This window comes from Calonectris borealis, chromosome 2, assembly GCF_964195595.1.
Source record: "Calonectris borealis chromosome 2, bCalBor7.hap1.2, whole genome shotgun sequence".
Classification (NCBI taxonomy): domain Eukaryota; kingdom Metazoa; phylum Chordata; class Aves; order Procellariiformes; family Procellariidae; genus Calonectris; species Calonectris borealis.
Window position 1 is genome coordinate 139,253,568 of NC_134313.1, and position 27,850 is coordinate 139,281,417.

At 34.9% G+C, this 27,850-nt stretch overlaps 1 protein-coding gene across 4 annotated transcripts in view; it reads left to right on the forward strand.

The window, feature by feature from the left end:
* The window catches only part of DGKB (diacylglycerol kinase beta), a 365,173-nt gene that overhangs the window by 120,758 nt on the left and 216,565 nt on the right, over nt 1-27,850 (forward strand). For 3 of the 4 annotated variants that reach the window (XM_075143655.1, XM_075143653.1, XM_075143654.1), the window contains 3 exons: nt 11,877-11,993; nt 16,500-16,573; nt 23,708-23,782. In XM_075143655.1, coding sequence (XP_074999756.1) covers nt 11,877-11,993; nt 16,500-16,573; nt 23,708-23,782 — 266 coding nt within the window. Of the gene's footprint in view, nt 1-7,981; nt 8,015-11,876; nt 11,994-16,499; nt 16,574-23,707; nt 23,783-27,850 lie in introns of all 4 variants that reach the window. The other variant, XM_075143652.1, reaches the window with a different exon arrangement.

The following is a 27,850-nucleotide window of genomic DNA, read 5'->3' on the forward strand; positions in this document are numbered from 1 at the left end:
GTGCATGCTATGTGTAGGTTTTATAGAAAAGAGCTGACCAGTTTATCATGAAAAAGAACTTTGGAATTAACTTATGTATTCATATATTAAATTGGATGTTTTGTGCTGATGAAAGTCATAGCATCATCATATTTATAACAGAACAGACGTGTGGTTCTCTTACTTTAAATATATTTCATAATAAGAGTAAGAAATGCTTGAACTTTAGAAAGAATGATTTCTTGCAGGGAGGAAAAACAAAAAAATATACCTTCTAATCTTAAACCTGTTTCTGATCATTAAGAATAATATTCATGCCTATTGTAAATTACTTGTTTTCTGATTAATTCTTTTGGCTGTTTGTTTATAAATCTGCGAACGGGTGGATGCTAGACTTTGGCCATCTACTTGGGTAAACTGGGACTATTCCATTGCTGTCAATGAAGGTAAAGCAATGGAAAGCTGGCTTTAATATTTATGAAACATTTTTTAATATTTGTAAAAAGTCATGAGAGTAGTTTTGCAGTTTGTCTGTAATAGTATTTTGATATTATCTGGACAAGTTCTGAATAATAATTGTAAAATATTATTTTAAGTTTGTTGGATGATTACATTCTGCATTACATTATTTAATTTTCAGAATTTTAGGTCATTCTTTAAAAGTTAACATATAGAAATTATGATTTTGTTACTGGACTGTTTTCGTTTTATTGTTATTTGTTGTTTGCCATTCTTATAAACTGAATAAAGCCTCAGCATGAAATTTCATCTTCAATTATATTTGCGTAACTCCATTTTCTTTTCAAGAGAGGAAGAGAGATAGAGGAATTAAGATTTTCATTTCACAATTGGAGTTTAGTTAAGTTGTTTAGAGGATATATAAAACCACTCTAGAGTCAAATCACCCTTGAATAGTTTGTTTTATCTGCAAATTTTGAAGGCATAAGCAGAAGTAAATATGTTTTCCTGTATCAAAATTATGTTTCAGTATTACATACTAATAATGTAACATAAAACATGTATTTCAGCACAATGTATATTGTTAGGAATGGAAAATATATTTTATTGTGATTTAATGGGAACTTTATAATTTCGTAGTATATTTGTTCATCTAGTAGTTTCTTCCAAAAATGCATTAAAATTCTGAGTATACTTACGTTACAAGTAATACATCAGTGACCTAGCTAATAGGAATTCCTCCTAGAAACGATTGATTACAGCGTACATATTATTTATCTTAGTAATTTTTTAATTAGTTTCTCCCATTTCCTATTACGGGGATTCCTTTTGAGAAACATAATACTTCAGTGTATGTGAAACCAGCACTCTCAATAATGACAGCAAAAACAGTGAATACATCCATGCCAAAATTGGCTAAAGGTACAATAGTAAGTGTGTCTGTTAGTAGAAATGATGTGTTCAGACATATAAAATCTGATATACCTGACAGTGGAAGAGTCTTTCACCTAGGACACACATTTAGCTTCAATGATCAACTGAGCAATAACATTCTTGCAATCCTACATATATGTGGAAGGTAAAGAAAAGCAGAAAACCACAATGCTTTCTGTACCAATGGCATCCTGGCCTGTATCAGAAATAGTGTGGCCAGCAGGAGCAGGGAGGTGATCGTGCCCCTGTACTCGGCCCTGGTGAGGCCGCACCTTGAATACTGTGTTCAGTTTTGGGCCCCTCACTACAAGAAAGACATGGAGGTGTTGGAGCATGTCCAGAGAAGAGCAACAAAGCTGGTGAAGGGTCTAGAGAACAAGTCTTATGAGGAGCACCTGGGGGAACTGGGGTTGTTTAGCCTGGAGAAGAGGAGGCTGAGGGGAGACCTCATCATGCTCTACAACTACCTGAAAGGAGGTTGTAGCGAGGTGGGTGCTGGTCTCTTCTCCCAAGTAACTAGCGATAGGACGAGAGGAAATGGCCTCAAGTTCCGCCAAGGGAGATTTAGACTGGACATTAGGAGAAATTTCTTTACTGAAAGAGTGGTCAGGCCTTGGAACAGGCTGCCCAGGGAAGTGGTGGAGTCACCATCCCTGGAAGTATTTAAAAGACGTGTAGATGAGGCGGTTAGGGACATGGTGTAGTGGGTATGGTGGTGTTGGGTTGACGGTTGGACTCGATGATCTTAGAGGTCTTTTCCAACCTTAATGATTCTATGATTCTATGATTCTATTTTGAGCTATCAGAGAAGAACATATCTTCTTCTCCCATAGAATAAGTTATAGGAGTTGCGGGAAGATATCAAGTTGAAAAATCTTGTGTCTTTGATCTCCCAAAAGTTTTGGCCTTCCCTTCCATCTGTAACTTTGGTAGTCCAGATTTCTTCCAGAAAACTGTCAGAGTTCATCTCAGACCAAGATGTCTTCTCATAAGTTTTCCTTCAAAAGTACAGGCTAAATCCCTTCTCATTTTTTCTCTTTTGCGGAACTAAGGACATTCATATTTTTACCTTTCTCATCCAGCATGTCTCATTTCTTCAGTTCTTGTGAAGTCCAGCCTCGACGCTTTCTGCAGAGATAAAGAGAATTGTTTCATAAATTGTATTTCGTAGCACCATGTATTATACCAGAGCTACCAAATTGGTCTCTCAGCTGCAATTTGTTGTTCAGGTCCATATCCTCTCAGTTTTTCCATTTCCTAGGTATCCATTAATGTCCAAAATCACTGCTGCAACTGTGAAGAATAAATAAAAAAACTACCCTTCCTGATTGTAATATCACAAAGGGTGACATTTCTCTCCCCCTTAAACATACCTAAACATAGCCATCTCGGCTCAGGTGACTGTTCTAAATTACTCATTTAGGGTCTCTTTAGACACAAGAGAGATTCCTCCAAAATAAAGTGACTGGCATGATTCTTTCATACTGTCCCTTCTCTTAATGGCTGGAGAGGGAACCTAAATGCCTGGACATCTGAAAGTTAGATGACTGGTCTAGGTTAAATAAGAGGGCTCCTATCTTCAAAACTGTGCAGAATGGAACTTGTCAAATATTATTCCTATGATAAGCTGCATTCTCATCTGAAAAAGAAACCATGGGGAAACTCAGGCAGTTGATACTGTGTATAACATGAAAGAATCACATATCTGTCTAGATTCAGTGCCATATAAAGATTTTTCATATCTCACTGCAATACTTTTAAATGTTTTGGTAAAATGTAGTCTGTCAACTTTAAAACTGGTCCTTTTACTTTTCTGTTTACTGTATATAAGGCTTGTTGTACGGTGAAGTTTTTTGTTCAAGTTAAATGAGTTTTCTTATAAACTGTGTGTGCAGATCTCAAGTGATAGTCTTTTAATAGATGTCAGATACACTTTAATGTTACTCTCTTTTATTTCGGTAACGTTTTAATTAATTCATACTGATTGAATAAATGTACATTGAGACTTGTTTCCTAATGAGGGCACATTTAGAGGAAAGGGTTTGCATCATTCTGATATCCTGTGGGTAATTATATTCTAATTATATGGTGGGGGGAAAAAAGTCTATAACTCAGTGCTGATATTGTTCATTGGACCCAATTAATTACATGCACATAATGAAAGTTCATGATAAGGTTGACTGGCAGTGAGTTTAAAAATCTTTAACTCAATTGAATCCTAGCCTACCAAGAGTACAGAATTAGATCATAACTGGGTTAAAATCTGGGTGTTGGAGTGAGATGAGTGAGTCGTGAAGAAAAAAGATTGGTCTCTCCTTATGATACAGCTTCTCTCCCCCCCACCCCTTTATAAGGCAGAAAGGGAAAAATGCTAATATACATTTTGGCTTCTTCTCTTCATGCCTTCCTTTACTTTGCTCTGTTTATTGATGAACACATAGGATGTTCTAATTCGTATTTATGTTTGTAGAAAAGTAATTATATTTTTCTGTTTCCCACCAAAATAGATATAGCCTTGGGTAATGACAAATCAACAATAAAAGCCTACTATTTAATAAATTTATATTTATTTCATAATGTATGATGATTTTGAGTCTCCTATTGTTTATGTGAGTTTTACAATGAATTATTTTTTACTTGATTTCTAACATTGGTTTTGAAAACTATAATTAAAACTGTTAAGCGTGGAATAAAAAGAAAATTATGGAATAAATTGTAAAACATAAGGTACCCTGATTACGGTGTGAGCGTTACTATATGGCAGTTATCACTGCTTCCATAGTAACCAGTTTATTTCAAAGGGGGAGGGTCTGGTGTAATATTGAAGACAAGAAGTAAAAGAAATAAAATTTAAAATTGGATACGTTTCCTTGTGTTCCATTTTCAACTTCATTGTTCAGCATTCTGGGACAAATCGGTCATCATGATAAAAAGTTTGGAACAACTCACTTTTTGTTCATTTTCTCTTGTGAATGAATTTGGATTTTCTTTTGTCTAGTGAAGATGCTTGTAGCTTTTTAGGACAAAATCATTTAAGCATAAATTCTATTTATATAAATGTAGAATATATCTAGAGAGAGAATTCAGTATATATAAAATATAGAGAGAATTTTTATACATCAGAGAGTAAATTTGTTTATATACATCTAACATAAAATACCATCATAAATTGAATTCTCTTATTTTAAAATATAAACGGCTATTTATTTTGGTGGAGGAAACAGATGTATCTGATTTGGGTTGGGTTTGGGTTGGTTTGGCATTTTATTGTACAAGAACATAAATGCCCAAAAATTTTTTGTTTATAACTAGCTCTATTTAGGCACATAAAATGATATACACAGTAGATTACAAATGTTTTAGCTAAGCAACGTGCCTTATACAACTAAACAATATACATTATGATCTGTCGCTTCAAACTTTTGTGTAAATATAGCAAGTGTGTTGAGATACTGGCAAAAAATAATACAGAATTAAAGTTGAGAATATTGTACAAGAATTTTCTTTGACTATTAGTATTTAGAGAGACTAGATGAAATAGCTAATGGCTATAATTGCAACATAGTTCAATAGATATTTCTTCCATGTCTGATAATATGTTTTACTAATACTACTTTCCTCTGAGGTGGGTAGATGTTACTCGCATAGGAAAATAGAGATGTAGAGAAAGAAAAAGAGAATTAGCAGTTGCTGGTTGAAGAATGAGCTTTTTTAATCCCTTTTCCAGTTTTTAATCCTAAAATGATTCTTCTGTTTTTATTATAGTAGAGATCGGTTTTAACTCAATTGAATTCAAGCTCAACATGGAGCGCAGAAAGTCAGTGCAGCGTGTAAGCATCTTTATGAGCAACTCGATCCTTTGATGTTGAGTACTAGCCTTATTCTGAGTTTCTGAACAAAGATACTACAAAAAAACAGTTATTTGAATATATATGCTTCTATGGGGCGAGGAATTTAAATCTGGTTGTTGAATTTTAGGTAATGACATAGCAATTGAGACAGATTTAAAAAAGAAAACAAAACACTTTTTTCTTTTTCAATTGTGCATCATATTGCAGATTCAGTTCTCTGAGAATCTAAACCAGACTTGAAATATAATGGTGTGCTTATCTACACTAAGAGCTTTTTCATTTCTTTGAAGTCAGAAGGAAATAAATAATTACCTTGGAGGAAAATGTATCTTCCTAACTAATTATCTGTTCAGCAAACACAGTTCAATGTTAAAATAATAAGATGCTGATAAACAGAAATGGCAGCCATTCAATCATTTTAAGTTATATCTAGTTGCCTGCCCACAACTCATCACCACTGTCTGTCCCTAAGTTTATTCCTTACATCCTCTCCTATTGGAGTTTAACGTATTTTTATTTTCAAAATTCTTTTCCATCTCTTTTGTCTTTCTTGGACAATGTATATAATTGCCTCCTATAGCCCAAGTTCATTTTAGGTTGCGAATTAAATTAAAAGTTTTGGGCTCTACTGTTGGTGCATGTTGATGCATATATTGAATGGGTGCAACATACAAGGCAAGTTATCTTCAGCCAACTAAATGAGGTAAGACCGACATGCTAAATGAGAAATACTTGATTGTGATTTTGATGCACAATTCTTTACATCATTATTAAGACGTATTAAACAAAGTATATATATAAGGCTATATAAATGTAGCGATTCCTTGTTCAGAACAGTCTTGTGATCAGCTGTTTCGGAAGGTATTCTCAAACGACGTCGTCTCCATTCCAGCCTTGTCTTTTTCCACGTATTTTGACTACTAGTATAATGGGTGACAAAATACCTCCTTCTGATTGACATAATGTGATTTTTTTTTTTTTTCAGCTGCAAATGTTTCTGTCAAGACAGCTTTCAGATAAATTAGAAGCCTTATCTTTCCTTTTTAGTATGGGCATGTGCAGCTCACTGGACAGTATTTTAGCTAGTGAATTGGTCGTTAATCTTGTCCACAGGATGATTTTTAGTTTCAGCCCATGGATGTAAAGCCGGGTATCGTGCTACAGCTCTATGAGCTTTCAAGGCAGCATGATGTGGTGTCCTAATATTGGCCCTTCTGATTAGTATGTACACAGTGTTAGAGCTGGAAATGTGGCGAAAATTTTATAAAGTAACTTTAAAAAATATTTTAGCACATCTAAATCATAGTTAGTTGGACGTGATGTCTAATAGGTATTACAGTTAGATTGCTCCTCAGGGTTTTGGGGTGGTGGTGGTGGGTTTTCTTGCAGTTTTCAGGGTGTCTGAATCTTTGATTCTCTTTGGTTGTTGTGTAACTATGGACAGAAATTGCATGGAATGGAATTTTTGTAAGCAAGGTCTTGAATACCACATAGGTTTACAAAATGACAGTCTAAGAGTACCTATTCTAATATTTCATTGCATATTAAAGCACAGGTTTTGCATCCCTTGGAGATTCCCATGTCATTAGACAAAACAGCTCTAAGGAATCGTGGAGCAACCTTCATCCAAGTTCCTTAAAAAACCCCCAAACTGTCAGTTTGGTATTCGAGTGACATATTTAAACTTCCATGGCCTTCATCCTGCAGATGTTTGAGGATACCTTTACACGGTATTCCGTGCATTCTATCTGATCTTCCATGACCGGATTCCCCTGATCAGTATCTTTCAAGTTTGAGTTCTAAAATAAGTTATTTTTTTATAACTGTTTCAGTTTATGCATATTAACATAGCATTTGGTTCTCTTCTTATGCACCCCCATCTCCAAGTAGGGCTTTAGAGTATATGTCTCATCTGAAGGCATATAGTATAAAAGAAGTAATATCATACAGAAGTAATCTCAAGTTTTCAGTAGTTACTATTGACAAACTGTGTAATAGTATTAACCATTCATTAATAGCTTTACAATCCTATTTAATGTACAAATAATTTGTTGTTTAATGTATAAAATAAATTGTTTTAAATAATCTCAGCTGTGTATGAAATAATCCAGAAAAATATATTTGCATTTATTGATTAAGAGACAAGATGAGAAAAAACAATTTTTGTTGCATTGGCACTGGATTCTGTGTTAGCAGTTAAAATCTAAAGAGGTAACTATTTAGTAAGCCATTAGTTACTATTCATCTATTTTCTTATACCAGCTCTGATAGAGTATGATATTTCTAAATGTCAGTGTTTTGTGTAAAGCAAAAGGCTGTACCTCTATATAAAGAAAGAGTAGAAATACTTTTTGAGGATGAATGTTGTATAGCTTGTCAATTGTAGTAGAAGAAAGCTTTTTAAATAAAATTCCTCACTTTGGATGAGGATTCAAAGACTTGGAAGATAAAATAAAAAGAGTACTCCCCAGGTACCAAGTATCTCTTTTTACTATTTGAAATAATATAGTCTTCAGGTTTTCTAATATTTTTAGCTCGTGATAAAATGATCCCACACATACTTCCCAGAATATATATTATATAATACGACAGCCAAAACATTGGGGGAGTACGGTTGTGCAAATGTGTAAAAAAGCACCATGTACATTTGTTGTTAATTACAACTGCTGCAAGGTAATGTTCCTCGTGAGTGCTCTCTCCATGTCCCTTACTGTCCCAGCTGTTCGGTGTTGCAGCCTAACGTTCTCTTTTTCCAACAGACGCTACCCACCTTAGGAGGTTTGCTCCCTGAGGTGCGTAATGGGAGGCATCCATGTACACACGAGTACTAATGGATCATGATATTGTGCATTCTTCTTGCTATGAAAGTGCATTTTGGGGCTGAACTAAAAATCTAGACATGGTATTCTGTGTTGTCACTTGAAAGGCCCTGTCTTATTTGTAATTTCTTTTTTCTTATTTGGATGAATAAGGGGTAGATACAATTGAATAGTTCTTATCTGACAGTGATCTCTCTGGAGCAATACTGAATGGTAGAAGCTCCAGTTAATGGATATTGACTTCAAAGTGGGAGTTCAAGGGGAGAAAAGAAGGCATGAGAGGTGCAAAAATGGGTGGAAAAAATTTTTGTTGTGGTAAGTACTATTTTGAAAGGTATGTGCCCTGGCACATACCAAAAGAACAGAAAAGCTTGATTCTTTGAGCCATCAAAATGTACAATAGCTTTTAAAATGCTGTATTCAGTATCTCTATCAACCTCATGCATGTCCACTAAACAAAATGGTTCACAGATACATTTATCATTGTGTATGCTTTAATTAACAAGATATTAAATACAGCACAGCTGTTGTAGAAACATTTCTTACCTTGAAAAATAAATTTTTGCATTTTGTAAAACCATTTATTCAATGCATGTTAAATTTGTCTTAAAATTGCTAGAATTTGCAGGCTATTATCCACAGATCATTTTCTTAAACTGTTATTATCTCATAAAAAAATGACACTGTTTAGTTTCTGACACTCTTGGATAGCTTAGTAATGTTATAGTTCCTGAAAGAAAGTTAGTCAAACAGTCGTGCACGACTGGATTAGAAAGCCAGCTTTCGTTTTCATATATAAAACAAAGTATCTGTGCAAGAACATTTAAAAGAGATTTTTTTAATAAAATGGTAAATCTTTTCGTGTTCCATTAATAGATGTATTCAGTAGAATTAAGATACACGTTATTATATTATTTCATACAAACTGTAAGCCAGATCCTCGGTAGTACGACACATATCTAAAAATTGTAGGATATAAAACTCTAGGAAATCTAGAATCTCCAATCAGCTTCTTCAGAAGTGTTTCAGAGAGCACTATTGGTACATGGGGTGACATGTATTGTGGTATCATATGCATATAAGATGGGTGATATGAAATACTTTATTTGTACTTTCTTCAAAAATCATCATTGAAGGAAGCAGACCTTCAATGATAATGAGGTCAAGTATCCATATTTGATTTTTTTAATAACACACTAGACAATTCTGTATCACGAATACAGTTTTTTCTTTATATTGTGTGAGGTGTATAGCCTAATCTTATGTAGTCACTGCTTAGGAGAAGCTGTCTTTGTCTGTGAGTCAAGCAATTGTTTTGCTTATGGGACAGACAATATAAATTGGAGAAGGAATGTTGCTGATGCAGCATAGGGCCAGGGCCAGCTGAGGGTATTTGCTGCTATCTGTATTGTGCTGGAACAAAAAAAAACAATATCCAAAACTTTGAGGTAATTGTTACTGCATTTTGCTGGTGAATGATTGATAACACCAGGTTTGGGCCCTATAGTAAGCATCCTTTATGTAAAGACAGTTCTCAGCAGTGTATAAATACTTTTCCTCTAAGTAACAGCGTGATATATGCAAGAAGATTTGTAGTGCCACACTTTATAAGTAGGCCTCTTTTGAACAGCGTTTTTTTAACCTCTCTAAATGCACATACTCAGTGTGCTGGATCTGTTCCTTTCTGTTACTTTTTTCTTTGAAATATCACAAATACGTTGTTTAGCTTAAAATTTTTCTAGACTTTTTAAAATTTGCTCTCCATCTCTGATTTTTGTTAGAAATCTGGGGTTTTTTACTAGCTGTGTGTCTGCATTACTGACATCTGATTTGATTTTTTTTTTTTTTCTTTTAAGACGTTGCAATATCCAAGAGCCAGATTTGGCCATAATATAAAATAACATGGTATGCTTACTTTTTATAAAATGAAGTGACTTTTAAGGGTAGTTATTCGCAAAGTTGTTTAAAACCCCAAAGCTGCTTCTTACATATGTGATGAAGTATGAAGCTTCCTTCATACTGAAGTTTCTTACTCTCTATCCTTGGCACTAACCAATACTGTTGTGCATTAATGTTTTGTGTTAGTTCACAAATGTTACTCTGTTTGGATGCCTCATCCTAGTTCTAGTTTCTAAAAAATCACCAAATAAATAAGTGCAGAGTCGGTGATTTCTTAGGCAGTGATATGGATAGTGCTTGTTTGTGTTTTGAAGGTTGGGGTTGAGATGAATAGCTCTAATTGCTTTTACTGTTTTCTGTTTGATATTGTCTAGACTACAATGGTATTGTAGTCTAGACTCTTGGACCTTCTCTTGAACTGATCAAGTTACTGAAAGCATCCAAGAGCTCAGTTAACTAACCTTACGAATGTCACTGCATATGGGAAATAGTGTAGACTGCCCTGTTTTTTTTTCTGTGGCATAGGTTTGTCAGCCCTTTTGTAGGAAATGTGATCAGATTGCCACAGTTCCCCAAAGCACTTGGCTACCCAAAGCAGCCTGGGATGACTTGGGCCACTATTTACATCAGGACTAGATTGAACCTGTGTCAGTCTACAAATTTAAGGAAACCAAAGATGGTATAAAAACAGTGATGGTCCACATCTGTGTTAATCCAGTAATACTAGGAAGGCGCTGTATTAAGCTGGGAGTTATTCCCTTACTGACAGAGAATCTGTGTCAATGTTTCTTACCAGTTTAAACTGCTCCAGAAAGAGTGGCATGGGTTAATTGCTAGTGCAATCCCTAAGGCTTTATCTGAGGTACCACAGAGATGGATTTGGCCTGGTATGGCATGTAAACGGTAACATTTAATGAACTGCTTACTGAGTGCAGTTGCAGGGGGTGCAACAGTGTCCTTCATGCTCCTTTCTAGTGCAGCAGCTTTGAGCCAACCCATTCCCCTGACTAGTTTAAAGCCTCCTTGCACTTGTGAAGTGAGGAAAGTGACTGGGGTGCAGTCGGGATTGGGGACACTGATTCTATTTGATAAACATCTGCTGTCTTAATTTATGATGCATTTTTGGACAACCTAAAAGGACATGCTGGGTGCAGTTTATAAATAGGATAAATGAGATATAAAGAGCAAGGACTTTTTTTTTTCCATTCAGAGTTCTCTGAAATGACCTGACAACAATTGAAAATATGATTACAGCAACATACTTCTGAGCTTTCCTCTTTCAAATAACCATCTGATTCTGTTGTGTATCAGCATCAAAAGGTGCCAATCGCTTAAAATCTGATGTAGATTCTGTTTTTTTTCTGCATAAATAAATACATATTTTATAAATAAATATAATAAATACATATAAATATAAATAAATAAATAAAATACATATTTTATAAAAAGCCACTTGGCCAATTGATTATGGTGCATTTAGAATACGTATATTTCGCCAAAGTGGTAAAGTACTCTTGAAACATCTAACCTTTGCTAGCAGTTAGGATGAAATTTTGATAAATTACTGATCTCTTATCGTTGTGCTTATTAAACAATCAAGTATTTTGTATTATTGGCTTTCAAGTTTCAGAATGCCATACTGGCAATGTCAGATTATCTTTTCACATCATTGCATTAATTTGTGTTGTGACGGCACACTTTCCATCCATCTATTGCCTTGTCAATTATGGAATGTCCAAGCATAGACAGATGTTATGTGAAGTGTCCAGACATTGTGTAATAACTTGACTGAGATCTCATTTTCATTAAAGCAGAATCTGACATTACTCTCTAGTCAAAAAACAACTTTGTGGAGGCACAGTCTCAGTTGCAGTTGTATAGCGTTATATTATGTGTTAAAATGTTCCATTTTCTCCTTTTCTCTTCTTTCTTCAAGGAAAGACAGGCAACAGTGAAAAAAGAAAAGAGTTGTCCCCAACAAATGAACAAACTAGGAGAACGGAACAAAATGCAAAGAGCAAATTCCGTCACCGTAGATGGACAAGGTCTTCAGGTGTGATTATTGTTATTTTAATTTTAAAGAGATACTTCTAGGTGTATGAAGACAATGATAGAGTGAGCAGTCTTTAGTGTGAAATATTTCCTATACATTTACGTGTTTAAAAATATAATAATAAGGTAAATTCTTCCATCTGTACAGGAATCCTGCAGTGCAAATCTACTTCTCATGTGATTGGTAGGATTTCCTAAGGCATTAAGAAGGACGGAAAACTAGCTCTAAAACACTCTTATTGTGGTGTGAAGCTGAACTCGATTGTGTTATTATCTGTCACACGGCATTGTGTGACTTTACATTATAAATCTGAGTCTATGTCTTGATAACTGTTCACTATTGTCATTTGGACCTGTTAATTAATAGATGAATGGAGTAAACTTCAACGATACTATTTGTACAGGTATTTCGAAGTAGGGTATTTAGCACATCAAAATTAAAAGTGGAGAGAAGCAAAGTGGTTTCAGTAATAGTGATATCTAGAATAAAAATGGAAGATTTTTCTACTTGAAAGAAAAACCTGTGTGTGTGATGAGCTAATGTTATTTTAGGGAGGTTACTTAGAGGCATGCCAGAAGTTCTGCCTTAACTGCTTGACTTGTTTCCCTTGAGAATGACTAGTTTTGAGTAAAGTCAATGTTCACATATATGATGCTGTTTCTTTGTTTCCTCAGGGCTTAAATGATCATCATGATAACAATGTGATAATCATTTGGTATACATAGTTGACTGTTCTCTGTATGTGTTGCAATTGAGGTTCAGTAAAATGTAAAAGATTCCATTACCATATATCAAATGCTGTATACCGCATAATTATTTTATGATATACCTTATTGTGTCAGGATAGAAAGGCTTATTTTATTGTTTCATCTTTTTAGGTTAGTGAAATATTCTTGTTAAGATAACTCAAAATGAAAAAAAAAGAAAAAGAAGAAAAAAACCAAACCCTAAAACCTATGTAGTCACATGGCTGCTCCATTGATGGTCTAGTAGAATATTACAGCGATCGTTATCCATGTCTTTCAAGGTTCTCTTCCCATACTTACCATCCTCACAGGCTGCATTGCTCTCCAGATTATCCATGACAGAGCATGAAGCAAAACGGCTAGAGTTTTCATTGACAGAAAGCTCAAGTTCTGTCTAATCAGTCACAGTGTGAAGAGTTGTTATAATAAACTGGTGCTAGAGGAAGCACACAGAGTTTTCAAACTCTTGGATGATATCCTTGCAATTCCAGTGAGCCCAACTGCTCTAGATAGAGGAGCATCTTTGGCATCTCCTTTCGGTAGCAGCGCCACGTATCATGAATTTTGGTTTTACCCCAATCATTAGATTGCTTATGCTCATAGCATATTTTCAGGTATTTTTCAAATCTCTTGATTTGATTACCCGCTCATGGGATACAGTGCCTTGGATATAGTGCCTGGTCCGTTCAAAGTAGCACACTCTTGCACACACAACCTTAAATTATTAAAATTTCTGCTTTCATTATGGCATAAGATTTTCTATAAGTTTGTTAGTATGATCCAAAACTTATGTTTTATCTTCTCTTTCCATGATGAATCCAAAGCCTAGGATTCATCATTGCTTTTGTTCATTATTGCTTGAGAAGGAGAGAAAGAAAGAGTGAGGACTAAGATGGTAGAATAATTATTGAATGGATTTAAGGTGTTTTCTGAAGTGCTTGGTATTGTTCTGTAATGCCACATTTATAATGTAGTGCACGATGTAATACTGGTAATCATAGTGGTAACGTTAGAAATAATTCTGCAGTGATGACCCTAATTTGCTGATTATACTGTGGTCTTTATTTGTCTCTGTTGGATAACATTGGTGTGGAGTAACAGGAATCCATCTTCGCACCAACTCTTAAATTTTCGGTATCAATAATGATAACCTGATCATTGTGAAGGCTGAGTGGATCTCAAAGGATACCATAGTGAAAGGCTGAGATTAGTGAGACTGTTAGGTCTTTTTCACTCACAGATTGTATAATTTTGTGACTATTTCCACAAAGATGTAAAATTCCATAAATATAACTGGTAATTAATGTTAGTATTTTGCCGAAAGATGGTCTAGAGCAAAAAATTTCTGTAGCTGATCAAAGTATACTACTCTAATTCTCCCATATCTGGCCAAAGCATGCTACTGTAATTCTAATTAATTTTGGTGGCATGGTCTCATTTTAACATGATCTTCAGTGATTTCAAAGAACAAGAAAAGTTTTTTTGTGACTTTCTTTGGAATCTTTTTTATTCAGAAAACTTGGTCATTATGTTGATTACATTTGTTTATGATTTAAATTCCCAATATAACAAATCAAAGATACCCAGCTAATCTTCATACTACTCCTGTGAGACCTCTGTTTTCAATATGGGAGAAGCTATATATGACTGGTCTACCACTTTTTTAATTTTAAGTCACTTGTCCAATAACTTCGTGGAGATTGCCTTTAAATCATGCTAGATTAAGGTTTGAAAATGTCCACCAATTTAGTCTAAATCTTTAGTTGCATTGTTTATTATATGGAAAGGTTTACATTATCTAAAGAAGTAATTTGGAAAAGCTGTAAGAAATTAATTGAAAGAGACCTTATTTTGGAATTGAGTGGAATACAAACTGGTTATTAGTTTTTTTTTTTTTGATGGTCGTAAATCTTCTACGTGTAATAATATGGTTACGTTTTGAAATAAAAGATTTAAAATAAAAATAAGTTCATCATAGCTTTTGTTGAGAAAAGTATCAAGACCAAACCTTCCTTCCATCAGACAGCAGTGAGCAGGTAACTTAGTGGCAGTGGGGATCTGCACAACTTAAAGACAATTAATCATAGTTAAGCACATTCATCTTACTTCTTTCTAGCTAACCAGCATAATGATCAGGATTATTATTTCTAATTAGAGGAAGTAATAGATCATGTATAACCTTAGGATGAGTCTCATTAATTAACCTGCGTCCTAAGGGATTTCAGTAGGTAGTCCATCTCTGTCACAATGAGCACCATTGGTTTACACTCAGTTCACAGGAATAAACATCATGGGAATTGGCTAAATAAATAAAATTGATTAAAACAGTAGATAAAAATTAAATATATGACAGACTTCACTATATCCTGCAATTTGATATATGTTTCAACATACAGCACTTTACTGTAGCAATATACTGTGACAGAATGTGATACTGGGTTGGTTTTATGCTAGGTTTAATTCCACCAAGTTTACTGGAGTTTTTCCTTATTTGTTTTATGTATTGGAACAGATTTGGATCCATTGTTTGTAAAGTTATGGATGGAGTTGACACACTAGTGCCTAACACTTCCTACTAGAAGAAAAGTGCTTTTAGATGCCTATAGGATTATATGCCTATGTCTATAGGATGCCTGTATGACTCCTTAGCTGTCATGTTTCTCAGATTCTGCCTTAAATTACATTTTATGAAATCTTCAGCTGAAAAGATTTTGTTATTTCAGGAGTTATGAATAAGGATTTGGAGCAAGAGCTTTCAATGTGTCATTTTGAAACGGACAGTCACCTTTGAAGTTAGTGCATGACTTTGGAGATGTTGATTTTGAACTCTTAATATGCTTTTAAACATTCTAGAATTGATATATGTCTAAGAGTGATAATTTTTAATATGAATAGTCTAGCTTTATGGTTTAAAAACAGATATTAAAGAGAGATCATCTGATGTCATTTTTTTATGTTTTTCAAAGTCTATGGAGCAAAGGCAGTGAACACCCACATCTTAAAGTAGCTGAAAGTGTAGGCTAACACTATTACTTTGAAGGAAGCTGTTAGTTTGTAAAGCTAAACATTAATGTGAACATGTAAAACTTTCCATGCACAGAAGAATTAAAAGCCATGGTAGAAGTCATTGTTTCCTTCAGTATATTCTCCCCTCCATTCTTTTTCTCAGGCTTGTCCTTCTTCCACATGTTTTCTCCTCTACTTTTTTAAGTTTTCCAGCTTTCTAGGGTGTTTAAAGGAACTCATTATTGATACTTTTGTTACATTTTGAGAGATGTGTGATTTCATATCACATCAAACATTTCAGGTTTCTGTTATTTTAAAAAAAAAAAAAAATTCCATCAAGGTTAAAATTTCATATAGCTATATTTGACCTTTATAGTATAGTGTCATTTCTCACTACAAAATACAGTTTCTTCATAGCTTTTTCCATATGAAATTACTCTACTGTCAGAATCAATCATGCATTTCTTGCGTTTAAAGTTTTCTTCTCTACTGATGTATGTAACCTATATATATCAATATTTCAATGGAATTATAGGTTAAAAGGGCATCACAGCTGTAAGACAGACAGCTAGCTTTAAAAAAAAAAAGTCACTTGCAATTTGTGAGGATTATTGCAAATTATGGAATTGCTTCCAGCTGGATTACATAGCATAACATAGAGTTTGCATTAAGCTTTTTGTTTTCTGTCTACTATAGGAAAAAATGAATGCAACACACAGCATTAATGAGTGGCTGTGTTATTCCCTTCTTTTAGATCACTCCAGTTCCAGGCACTCATCCACTTTTAGTTTTTGTCAATCCTAAAAGTGGTGGGAAACAAGGAGAAAGGTAAGGTTTATCTTCTCTTTTTTTTCCTCTCTTTCTCTATTCTGATCTCTGTGATATGTTTAAAAATGAATGTTAAAAGTTTGTATATGAAAAGAAATCCAACATTTTATACTGTTATGCCTCACATTTGAATGCCCCATTGTCCAGTTTAGAAGAGGTACACACTAGCATATAGTTACAAATTCTGCAGTTAAAAACTAGAATGATTTCTATACAACACTTTCATTTCACATCAGAAAAAGTGGCTATATTCAGTGTATGGTTTTGTGTGATTTGAATGAAAATGTGAATTGCTATATTTTGCATTGCAACTTTGAAGTTATAACAGTTTTCTTTTAATCTCTGTAATAATTATGCAAACAGGCCAATAATTTAAATTAGAAACAGTATTCAATTTTCTAATGTATGACTTGACTTTCAAAGATTTAGTGAGTAGACTCTCCAGCCTTTCCATAAGATTTCCTACAGTTAAAAAACCTTTTGATTCTGTAGATAGGAAACATTCTAACAATCCAGTTAAAGTATTAAAGTCCAATCACACAAACTTTAAAGACATGCTTAATTTTATATATGTCAGTAATTATATTGATTTCAATTCAAAATGCCTAAGTTTATGTTTAAGTGTTAGTGTATCAGAGGCATGATAAAACAGAGGTAAGGAGCATTCTCCTCCTACTCTGTCCATCAAACTCAGGCAGAAATGCTGAATTAGTTACTCCCTGCGCAGATTTTTCAGAGTGAACTTCAGAATCACAAATGCTAACAATATGGCTGGTTTTGATCATCACATAAATCCCCAGATTTTTATAGCTTATCTTACAATATCAGTGCTGTCTTGAAAAAGGTTATGGTCTTTTGGCTAAGATCAGGCTGAAGATGACACCTGTGGATACTGGGTGATGTGGGTACTCAAAAGCACAAAAAGAGGGATCCAGTGTGTTTCTAAAGCTTGGAACCAAGCAAGTAAACTGCTAGTGGGTCAGCTTTCCCTACCTCTTCCCCACTGCCTCTGTTAGATCACTTCTTTCAAACAGTGTCCCTTAAAGTAAACTGACAAAAGGGACAAAATCCTGCAGAGTCAGTGTTAGGGGAATTCTCAGAGCTGGAGAACATTTAGCCAAAACTGCACTCGAAGACCCCTGAGAGAACAGGCTATCATTTAGGAGCTGATTATGTAATCCCTTGACTGGTATACCTAGATGTCAGCAATGCCAACAACGCTATTTGTGTCAAAGGCAATTAACGATCTAGGAGATTCATTCTAAACAGTTTAAAGAACATGCCTTTGCAATCACGACAAACCAATATGAGCCATCATGAGCATTCATGTTTCAGACACAGTAGTAGTGTGAGGTAGCCCTGGTCTTCTGTGCAGTCAGGGACATTGTGGAAGGTAATAGACTAGCACTCAGCTTGGCTTTTTTGGAGTACAGATATGAAGTGAGTAGATCAGGGATCCAGTCTAGAATCATGTAGGTGAGAGACAGGTTAGAGAGCTGCACTTACATATTACTTATAACCTAGAAACAATTTAATGAAATGCTGTTTCACAGCTTTCAGCTCCCAGGTCATAATTGGTCTCAAGTGTTACCATCTGAATGGGCTTAATGCACAAGGGTTGTCATTTAATGTTAGATATTCTCCAGAGTAAAAGCAAGTTTAAAACCTAATCCCCTTCCCAAGCTCCTATTCGCATTCATGTATATAGCAGTCTGACACTTCTCAGTTTATGTTAATGCAACTGTTACTGGGGCTAAGTAGATCACAGGAATGATTTGAATTTAAAAAATGGATGCCTTATACATGCTTCATTCACGAACACCATTACCTAGAAGTCTCATGACACAATGAAGTGTATAGCATGAGGGCATCCACCAGCAGCTGCATATAGTGACATATGAGAACCTCTTAAATTGCCTTTGATGCCACACAAAAGAAAATGTTAAATTACATACTAATGTGTCAAAGTTGCACTCAATATTTCTGTGTTAGGAGGAGCACATCAAATGGTCAACTGCGTAGTCATGTAGATGTATCTCAAGTCATTCACCAGCAGGAGATAATATCTCATGGTTAGATCTAAATTAGATTCAAAAAGGTTAAAAAAAGGAGTACTTTTCCACATATGGACTATTTTATGAGAAGGGGTTTGCCCTCCGCCTTTTAGGTATTAATATTTCATATCAAAGCCAGTAAAATAATAAAACTATAAAATAAGGATGTTAAGAATGCATATTAACTTGAAGATTTAATCTAAGGGATGAAAACATTTTCAGGGAACAATAATATTTAACTTTTTTACTTTTCCTGATTTTTATCTGGCTGCTCTACAGTTAGTAACCAGAGGAGAGGAATCCCATATTTTCCCCCTGCCTCCAATTTTGTGGCAGTTATATGTTGTGAAAAGTAAAATCACAGAATATTTGAAGACATAAATAGCTTTGTAAAATGCAGCAGTTAGGGTGATTCAAGTCAGGCTTTTTGATTATAGCAGTTTTGTATCTGGTCAGATATTGAGAGGCTAGGAGTAGAGGATAGGCTGTAACAAAAGTAAGATTTCCACAGCAGTGAGGGAAAAAAAGCCAATCCACAACCCACTGATTTTTTGTAGATGAGAATGTCATTATCTTGACTCATTCAGATTAAGGTGATCTTTTACTGAAACCTATTCTTCAGTGTTTACATGGGATTTTCTGTATTTGAGAGATCACGGTGAATGAAGTTATGATTTCTAATTGACTTTCATTGAACACAGAAAGGTTATTGCAGATACTGTCAAGACTCCAGTGTTCCCACAGTTCCCCGTATGAGATTTTATGCCTTGCCATATGGTAACCCAGCCCATTTCATTGCCCTTAGACTTGGAGAGAGTGTATGCATCCATCTGACAACCAGTTGAACAAATGCACTCCCCCAGTAATACTCTGTCATTTCCTTTTTTATTTTGCAATTTTTTTCAAATCTCTCAAATGCAAAGGAAAAGAACTGAGGATCACTTCAAGGTAAAAAAAGTTAGGTGCTTTAGTTGTGGGTTTTGAATGTTGGAACAGAGGGGTGGTGGGAAACAAATGCATATGTAGAAAAAGTGCATTCATAACACAAAAATACTTTCTTGACAGCCGTATCTAACTACCTTATCGATACCTTTTAAAACTTCAATTCTGTTAGAAAGCCAGAGTTTTGCAAAATGTAGAGTGATAAACATAATTTTCTTCTTGAAAAGCTTTCTCTTTGAAAAAACAATGCTATGACTTTCAGAAATAATTGCAAAATAAGGAACTATGAAAATAACCCAGTTATACTTTCTTCTCAATGGAGAGATTAATACTTACTGCCCATCACCTGAAACAGAAATGCATTTACAGTTATTTGGACTTAAATGATATAGTCCAATGGATAATACATATGTTTGTAATAAAATAGAACAAAAATATAATTCAATGTTTATTAAGAAGAAAGTAGCAAATTAGAATTAAAGTTGATGAGTTTAAGCCTTTCACACACCAAAAATAGATTTTAATTAAGCATGAGATTGGATAGGAGTTCAGCAAACCCAGTCAGGTATCTTCCTCAGGCTCTATCACACTGTAACATGTTTTCAGTGATTGTGCATAAAATGGACAGGTGTGGTTAATTTAATCAGAAAAAAACTGCAGTACATCCATTTCATCCTAGAGCTAACAGTCCTGTATGTCGGCATTTAAGATCTGACTAATCAAGACAACAGCTTTCAATAATCTGTGAATAGAATGTATATATTTAGTACATAATTGACAAAATAGTTTCTTTCAACAGAAAGAATATATAACAAGCATGTAGTGCTTCTAAAGACTGTTATTGTTAAGGGTAATGCTTCTCACATAAGAGTCCTTCTAAATCATGCTGTTGTTTTGCCATACTCATTACTTTGTTTTCCACTTCCCCATTTTCCAATTTATTTGCCTGACCAGCAGGTGAGTTTAAACAATTGTTTCCTTGACAAATGTGCGGTTGGATGCACTGGAGATCAGCTTCCGTACAGTGACGTTTCCTGCTGACTCCACATTCAGTGTCTGTGCAGTACAGGTTGATGATATATTTGACCTTTGTTGTTTTCGAATACCTTTGGTTCAGAGTAGCTCTTCCCTCCTGCCCTCTGATTAATCTGGTTTTCTAAGCTTTCATTTAGCATTGAGACAAAATGTAGAAGTAGTTTCAAATGATCTTTTTCAAATGTTGTATGTCTAGGAGAGAAGATCACTAGCATTCTTTTACTTTTGAGGAGGAGTCCTTGGCTTCTTTCTTCTCTGCTATTACAGTTAGATTAAGCCTATACTGACTACATCTTGAATAGTCACCCCCCCAGATGACTGAAGGTGCATCCCCCAGTTGGCACAAGGCACTGCTATGGTCAACTTCTTCCCCAATCAGTAGTTAACTTTACTGCCAGTTTTGAATTGCCAATGGGTTTCTGTCTGTCTGTCTTTTCTCTCTCTAAAGTAATGATCTTATGACTTCAGAAGATAGCCCAGTCTAACTCAGCCCAAGGTGCACTCAAGAATATTTTCTTCAGCAGCAGAGCTGTTTAAAGATGATGCCAGACCTCTTGGCCACTCCTGCCACCTCAGTTACGCTAGTGCAACTATTTTGAGGTTCATATGAGATCACAGGCATGATTTAAGTGAAGGGAAAAAATGTCAATAGAGAAACTTTTCTGAGAATTTGTATTTTAAATTGAATCTGTTTAGTTTTCCAGATCACAGAATAATCCCACAAACAGTTACAGAAGCACAACTGTTTGTTGATAAACTGTGTCGTGGGGTAAGAACCAGCTGGAGGTGGTGGGAACAAGAGGTAATTTCATGAACTGGCTTCGTTCATGAAATTGCACTCTATCACAAAAAGCTATTTTTTGGGGCATTATCCACTACACTGCCTTGTGGCTTTGTCTGCGCAATTCTCCAGTCACAAGGAAACCATGTCCGATTCCTTCCTTACATGCAGAAGCAAGACGTTCAGAGACATATCAGTATCAGTAGGCTATTTGGTACTGTAGGTATAAAACTGGAGGGCTAAATTACTGTCCATTTCCTCGTCTTGCATGTGTAACGCTGTTAGGTCTAGTTACAGTTCAGTGTGAAGGCAAACATTTATAGGCAGTTTCTTCCTCTTTTTTGTAGAATGTGTGAATGGAAATGAACCATCAAGTTATGAATTTTACACAGACTAGCATACATAAATATGTTATAATACCTTAAACCATGATGTGTCATTTGCAGTGAGTCATTACAGAGTGATTATCTGGTATTGATGTTCGACTAGTTACCTATGAATGGCATGCAGTGAATCAGGTAGGATTTAGTGTCATCTTTTCACTATTGCAGGCGGACTTCGGGGTTTTGGCTAGAGATACCTAGCTCCCGCTTTATAAAGAAGGCTTTTATATCATTTCACTGATACCTGACAACAGTATTGTGAGTGTAGGTAATGGCTAGTATGTTTTGTAGCACCAAACTTTTAGGTAAATAACTCTTAAGCCTTTGGGGGTTCGTAACAATACATGACCTTCTTATGGTCAGCTACACAAATTAAATTGGCTGCACCTTTGACCAGGTTAAATCCTATATGTCACTGAGAAGCAACTTAACACATACTAACTAGAAAATTAAAAATAGGATCCTTTTATATTGGTAAGATACTGCAAATGAAATGGAAATATACTGTGTTGTAAATCCGCTGTCAAATGTCTGATTTAGTCATCATCGCAACCATTGACAATGATGTGTGCATGCTTGCAAAGTGAAACCAGTCATTTCACATTGACTTTTTCTGTCAGGAGTGGCATCAGGAATAGGTTGTGTGAGTGTGTTTGAATACAATGCTTTATGAAGAAGCTGATATCGTTAAATAATTGAGAAGTTAAGAAAATGTTCCAATTTGGCAATTTTAGAGATGATTATAAATTTGTTTGTATTCAGTATTCTTACACTTTTGTCTGATAAATTATGCATTACTATTAAGGAAAAAAAAAACTCCTCAATGTGCACATAGATTGTGTCTAGACAGTTTTATTTTGCTGAATTTGAAAACATGGACATTTTAACTTAAAATTCGGCTCTTATTATGGTTCTATTTTATTTAAGGCAGTAAAAAGAAAGGAAGAGATATTTCAGTAGAAAAATAAATGCTTTCTTAAAAACATTAAAATATTAATTAGATTGAGGACATAAACATTAAAATTAAAAGGAAGAAACAGGGGTTTATAGTTTAAACTATTGTCATAGATCCCAGGTATATATTTATTTATTCTGAGCTCCAACTCTTTCATGTACTTGTTCCTACGCAAGAAAGGAAACAGCTACCACATTGTAGTCAACGTAGGAAATTACATTTCTAATATTTGTAATGAAGAAACAAAATGTTTGTCATACTTTTAGGACAAATAACCTCAAATTGATAAAGTTACAGTTTTTGAAATATTCTGCCATTTAAAGGAATATTTGCTGGGGGTGGGACTGCAAATGGGGGGTCCCTTGTGGGGTAGGACAACATTTTTCTTGCTTCCTATTATTCAGATAATTTAAAAATATGTGTAATTTAAGTAAAACAATGATTTTGAATCTTTTTCATTTTCTTCCCATTCAAAAATAATCCAAAGGAGATGTAGTTCACAATAGATTTGCTTTCTCAGAATGTTGTTCAACCTTGGCGACATTTTTTGTGCGTGGCAAAGCCAATTTGCTTTTGCAATTAATTATACTTGTAATTTTGTGTTAGCAATGAATTTCAGGAATAAGTCTCTCCTTTACAATGAAGTTACTTTAATAGGAGCTAATGTGCTCTTCCAAATGCTTTTTTGACTCACCTTTTCTTGTATCATTATACCTCCTTACCCTACTTTTTTTTTCTGTCTATATACAGCATTTGAATTGTAGATAGCTTGTAGCACTTCTTTCTCAATTTTCTGCCCACAATACATTGTATGTATGAATTATAATTGCTGTGTTCAAACTTTTGATTTTTTTGTATAAATGAGATCCTGCAATTCAAATAATTATAGCATGTCTTAACTTCTTTAATTCTTTCATTGATAGCTTTAAAAAAATTTCAAGCATGTAAGTAAATATTTTGTCCTTGTCTGTTTTACCTCTTCAGAATTTATAGAAAATTTCAGTACCTTTTAAATCCTCGTCAAGTTTATAGTCTTTCTGGAAATGGACCAATGCCAGGGTAAGTCACAGTTAATATTATTACCAGGAACTCATTTAATAAAATGCTACATAATCAAATGAACAGACTGAGGCACATATAGCATGTTTTGAATGTATCAACACTGCAGACCTCTGAATGGCTGCAGAAGTTTACAGGTATTATTTGTTTACATGTACAAATAAAACTACATATCGTATGTTTTACTGATAACCATGCAGTACTCTATAAGAACAGTTTGATAAATTTCATTCTATTTGCAGCTTCTACTGCTATATCAGCAACCTGAGTTCATGTGGGGCTTACTTTAATTTTACGATATTACAAATATCAAGCAGCCTCAAAGACTGACCTGCAGGACATATGTTTCTTTTACATAAACACATATGTGCACGTATGTATGTGTCTGTGTAATATATATTGTGTACATATGTATATATATATATTCTTATGCATGTCAAATGTAGAATTTTGTTTCAAATTACAGTGGCTGTGCACTCCTTATCAATTCCATAATCTTGGAGATGTAGCAGGCAGAAAATGACTGGACAGGCTAGATTATGCTGGCAGTGACTTTTTATGAGGACTGAAGCGTTACCTGAACCCGGTAGTGTTGCAGTCACTCACCTAACATGCTGCTTCTATGATTTTTCCTATTTTGCATTTATGTGAAGACAGGAGAGTTGCAGTGTATCAAATACCAACTTTTGCCACCTGAAATTGTCTCCTTTTTAAGTAGTGAGTACTCTGGTAGAAGAAAACAGACCGACCAGCACTGAACATCTGGTCTGTGTATCATTTTGTATGTATTGGATGTTATTTAGTTATGTCACTGATACATGAAATTTTACATCACTGAGAAGAGTTGCAGAAGGTTATTAGGCGATAACTGACATGAAGTTTATGCTGTTGTTTGAGGTTTTTTTTTTTTAATCTTGGGAGTTTTTATTTGTTTAGACTTTTTTCTTTTAAGTTGAAAGAAAATAAGATGAAGGTGGACATGCACATGGTTTGTGCCTTGCAAAGTTATGTTTCAGTTGTCACAGATACACTACTGGAAAGAGTATGCTCTGACAGTTTCTGCCAGTACTGGTGTTTTTAAGGCCAAATATACAGGAAGCTATTCTCTCTTAAAACCATTCTACATCAGCTGTCCTTTCGTTTATTGTGTTAGGCTTGGAATTGTTGATGAAAGTGAAAAGCAGATTGGGCCCAATCCTTTTTGAAGTTAAGATTCTCAGGATATCTTGCACTACAGTGTGGCTAATGTGCAACCTGCAGAATGGTGCAAAACCTGCTAAAAAATGGAAATAATGACATGCATTATTTCTTTCATGCCTGTAATTTTATCCTGTACCTGAATGCTAGGCTGTTTTATTTCTCAAATGGTATTTGTTGTTTGTGTTTTGTAATGCTAGTCTTGACACATCTGGAAAATTTAAGTAATCTTAGTCCAAAGAGTAAGTAGACTAGAAAAATTGCAGAGACTTATTTCAGGAATTTATAAGAAATTTTAACCGAGACAAAACTAGTAACCAATATTGTTTTTTTTCATACGGTATAAGAGAAATGCCATACCAGAGACTGAGATGACAACTTTTAAAACAACTGAAATATTTTTTTTTCAAATTTGTCTTATTTCATTGAACCTTCTTTTTAAAAAAAATCAAACTGAAAAAAAAAAAAATCAAACTGCACTTACTGACTGCATTTCTGTCTATAACCGACATCTGGTTTTCATGTATCTTGTGATGTAAAGGAAAATGTATTTTAAGGCAGAAGCACAAGGGGGCAGTGTTAAGTTCAAACTGAAACCCTGCACTGAAGCGATTTAAACTTTAGTCTTTTGAACCAGGACAGTGGTTTTTAGAAAATATTTTCAATTTCTCTTCCTATTAGGAATCAAAATAGTTTTACTTCAGAGTCACTTTGAATAAATTTCTAATTAATTTTCAAACAGACACTGCATTTTATTAAGCCTGTTTTGATGTATTTTTTATTCATTCCACAGAAATGAATAATCCTAAATTTCCAGTTTATCTTCTGCCGTCACTTCTTACCCCTGGCAATACTATGTAGGCTGCATATAATTTGTCCCTTAAGCGAGCAGTTGAATCAAGTCTGTATTTCACTTACCAGTCCTTGTTTCCCTTTCTGCGAGGGCTGGATTGCCTAATAAAACCTGCCCATCCGTCCATCCATCCATCCACTCACTCATCCATCTCTATAATGCCAGTTATGCTGGATTGTCAATCAAAATGTTACATTTATTTAATATTGCCATATTGCCATTTAGATTGAAATAGAACAGAGTGGGGGATTGTACAGCACAGAGAAAAACAAAAGTGTATTCCTCGTGCCAGTTACTGTTATTCAGTGGAAAGGAATAAACATAGTGTTTGTTTATGTTAAATCATTTATGGTTATTGTAACACATTTTAATTGAGTCTATTTTGAGATTTTTTTTTCTTTTGCATACTAATTTCAGACATGTTTACCGAACCTATAGGATGTTTATAATATTAGGGTAGAATTTGCCTAGTTTTGGTAGAGCCAAACTGTCTGCTTTAACCCACAAGTTAATGTTTGGTTTTTATTTATGATGGTATTTTTCTGATGGGCTGCTGTCATCAACCAAGAAGATAACATTCACAAGTTTTCTAGCTCAAGTTCCAAACGTCTGTGGCTAACGTGAATTAATATTTCCAGTCCATTTCTGTCAAAAAACTAAGTATCTCCTGTTTAGGTAACAGGGAGAAAGACAAGAGAACTAGCAGACCAGTAAAATCCTAAATCTCAGGGGGACTGTGAAACTGCTGTATTTTTTTGAAGTCAACAGCTCAATCACTAGGTCTTTCGGTCTTTCTCTTCAGTGGGATAACCATGTCCTTTCACAGAAATGTGTTGGAATAAAGGACTCCTTAGCAGACCTGAGCTGTTACAGGTTTAAAAATAATCCTTGTACAGAGGAAGAAGGGCCACTCGTGGGGTCCCATATTTGAATTTCCTTGCAATCTGGAAATAATACATTCCATTTTCCTTTTCAATCCTCTCCCTTAAAAAAAAAAAAAAAAACAACAAAAACCCCAAACAACAACAACCAAACACACCCCCCCTTCCATAATATCAGTTATTGTGCATATTTTTATACATATGCTGGCATGCAGTAGGTCAACAGAAAAATATTTCGAATGAGTTGACAATGAATTTTAGTATTGCTCTCTGAATGTGCAATTGCTCAAGTGGATGTGTCACCTACTTTCATAATAGATGGGGTGGTACTTGGAGAACTGTAGGGACAGCAACAAAGAGGTTTCTTGTAGCTTCTTAGCATGTCTAAGCTAAGGTTTTCAGAGCTGTTCATGTCAAGACTCATGTACATAATCTATACAGAAATACGTGCATGATGCAAATAAATTGCACGGCAGCCGACTCTCTGACATTGATTCCTTTCCAACAACGGAAACTGACCTGCTGTGAGGCCTGAAAATCAAGGAGCTCTCAGCCAAAGGGCAACAGTACACTTTAAACACTGGTATAATAATTAATGGTTTAGACATTCTTTATTTGGGAGTAGAGAGATACGGGTAAGCTGGAGAGAAACCCTGTAAGCTCTGCAGCTGAACACAGGCATAAAAGGTACTCCACAGTTACAGACTGCCACAGTTAACAAAGTGACGTGAAAATTGCCAGTCTGATACATTGTGTAATTTGTGCCTAGCACCTGTGTTTTTAGCCTTGAAAAGAGTTTCCCTGTTTGGTTGTTACATCTCTATAGGAGTCTTCTACTTCTGACAACAACTGTTATTGTGGATTTAATGATCTTGAAGAATCTGAAATTCAGTTATTGTTCACCTCACAGAGAGGTAAATAATAGCTGGATGAATAGCAGTCGAGCCACGGACCCACATGACTCTGTAGAGAGGTCACCGTTTCACAAAGGCTTTGTCCCTCTGAAAAGGCTCCTGCTCCCTTAAGTCTATTATTTAAAATGTCTGATTTATGTTATTTTTATACTCTATAATAGAAATTATATCCACAAAAGTTGTATTTCTTTGTAACTCCTTTAAGCATTTAATTTGGGGAGTA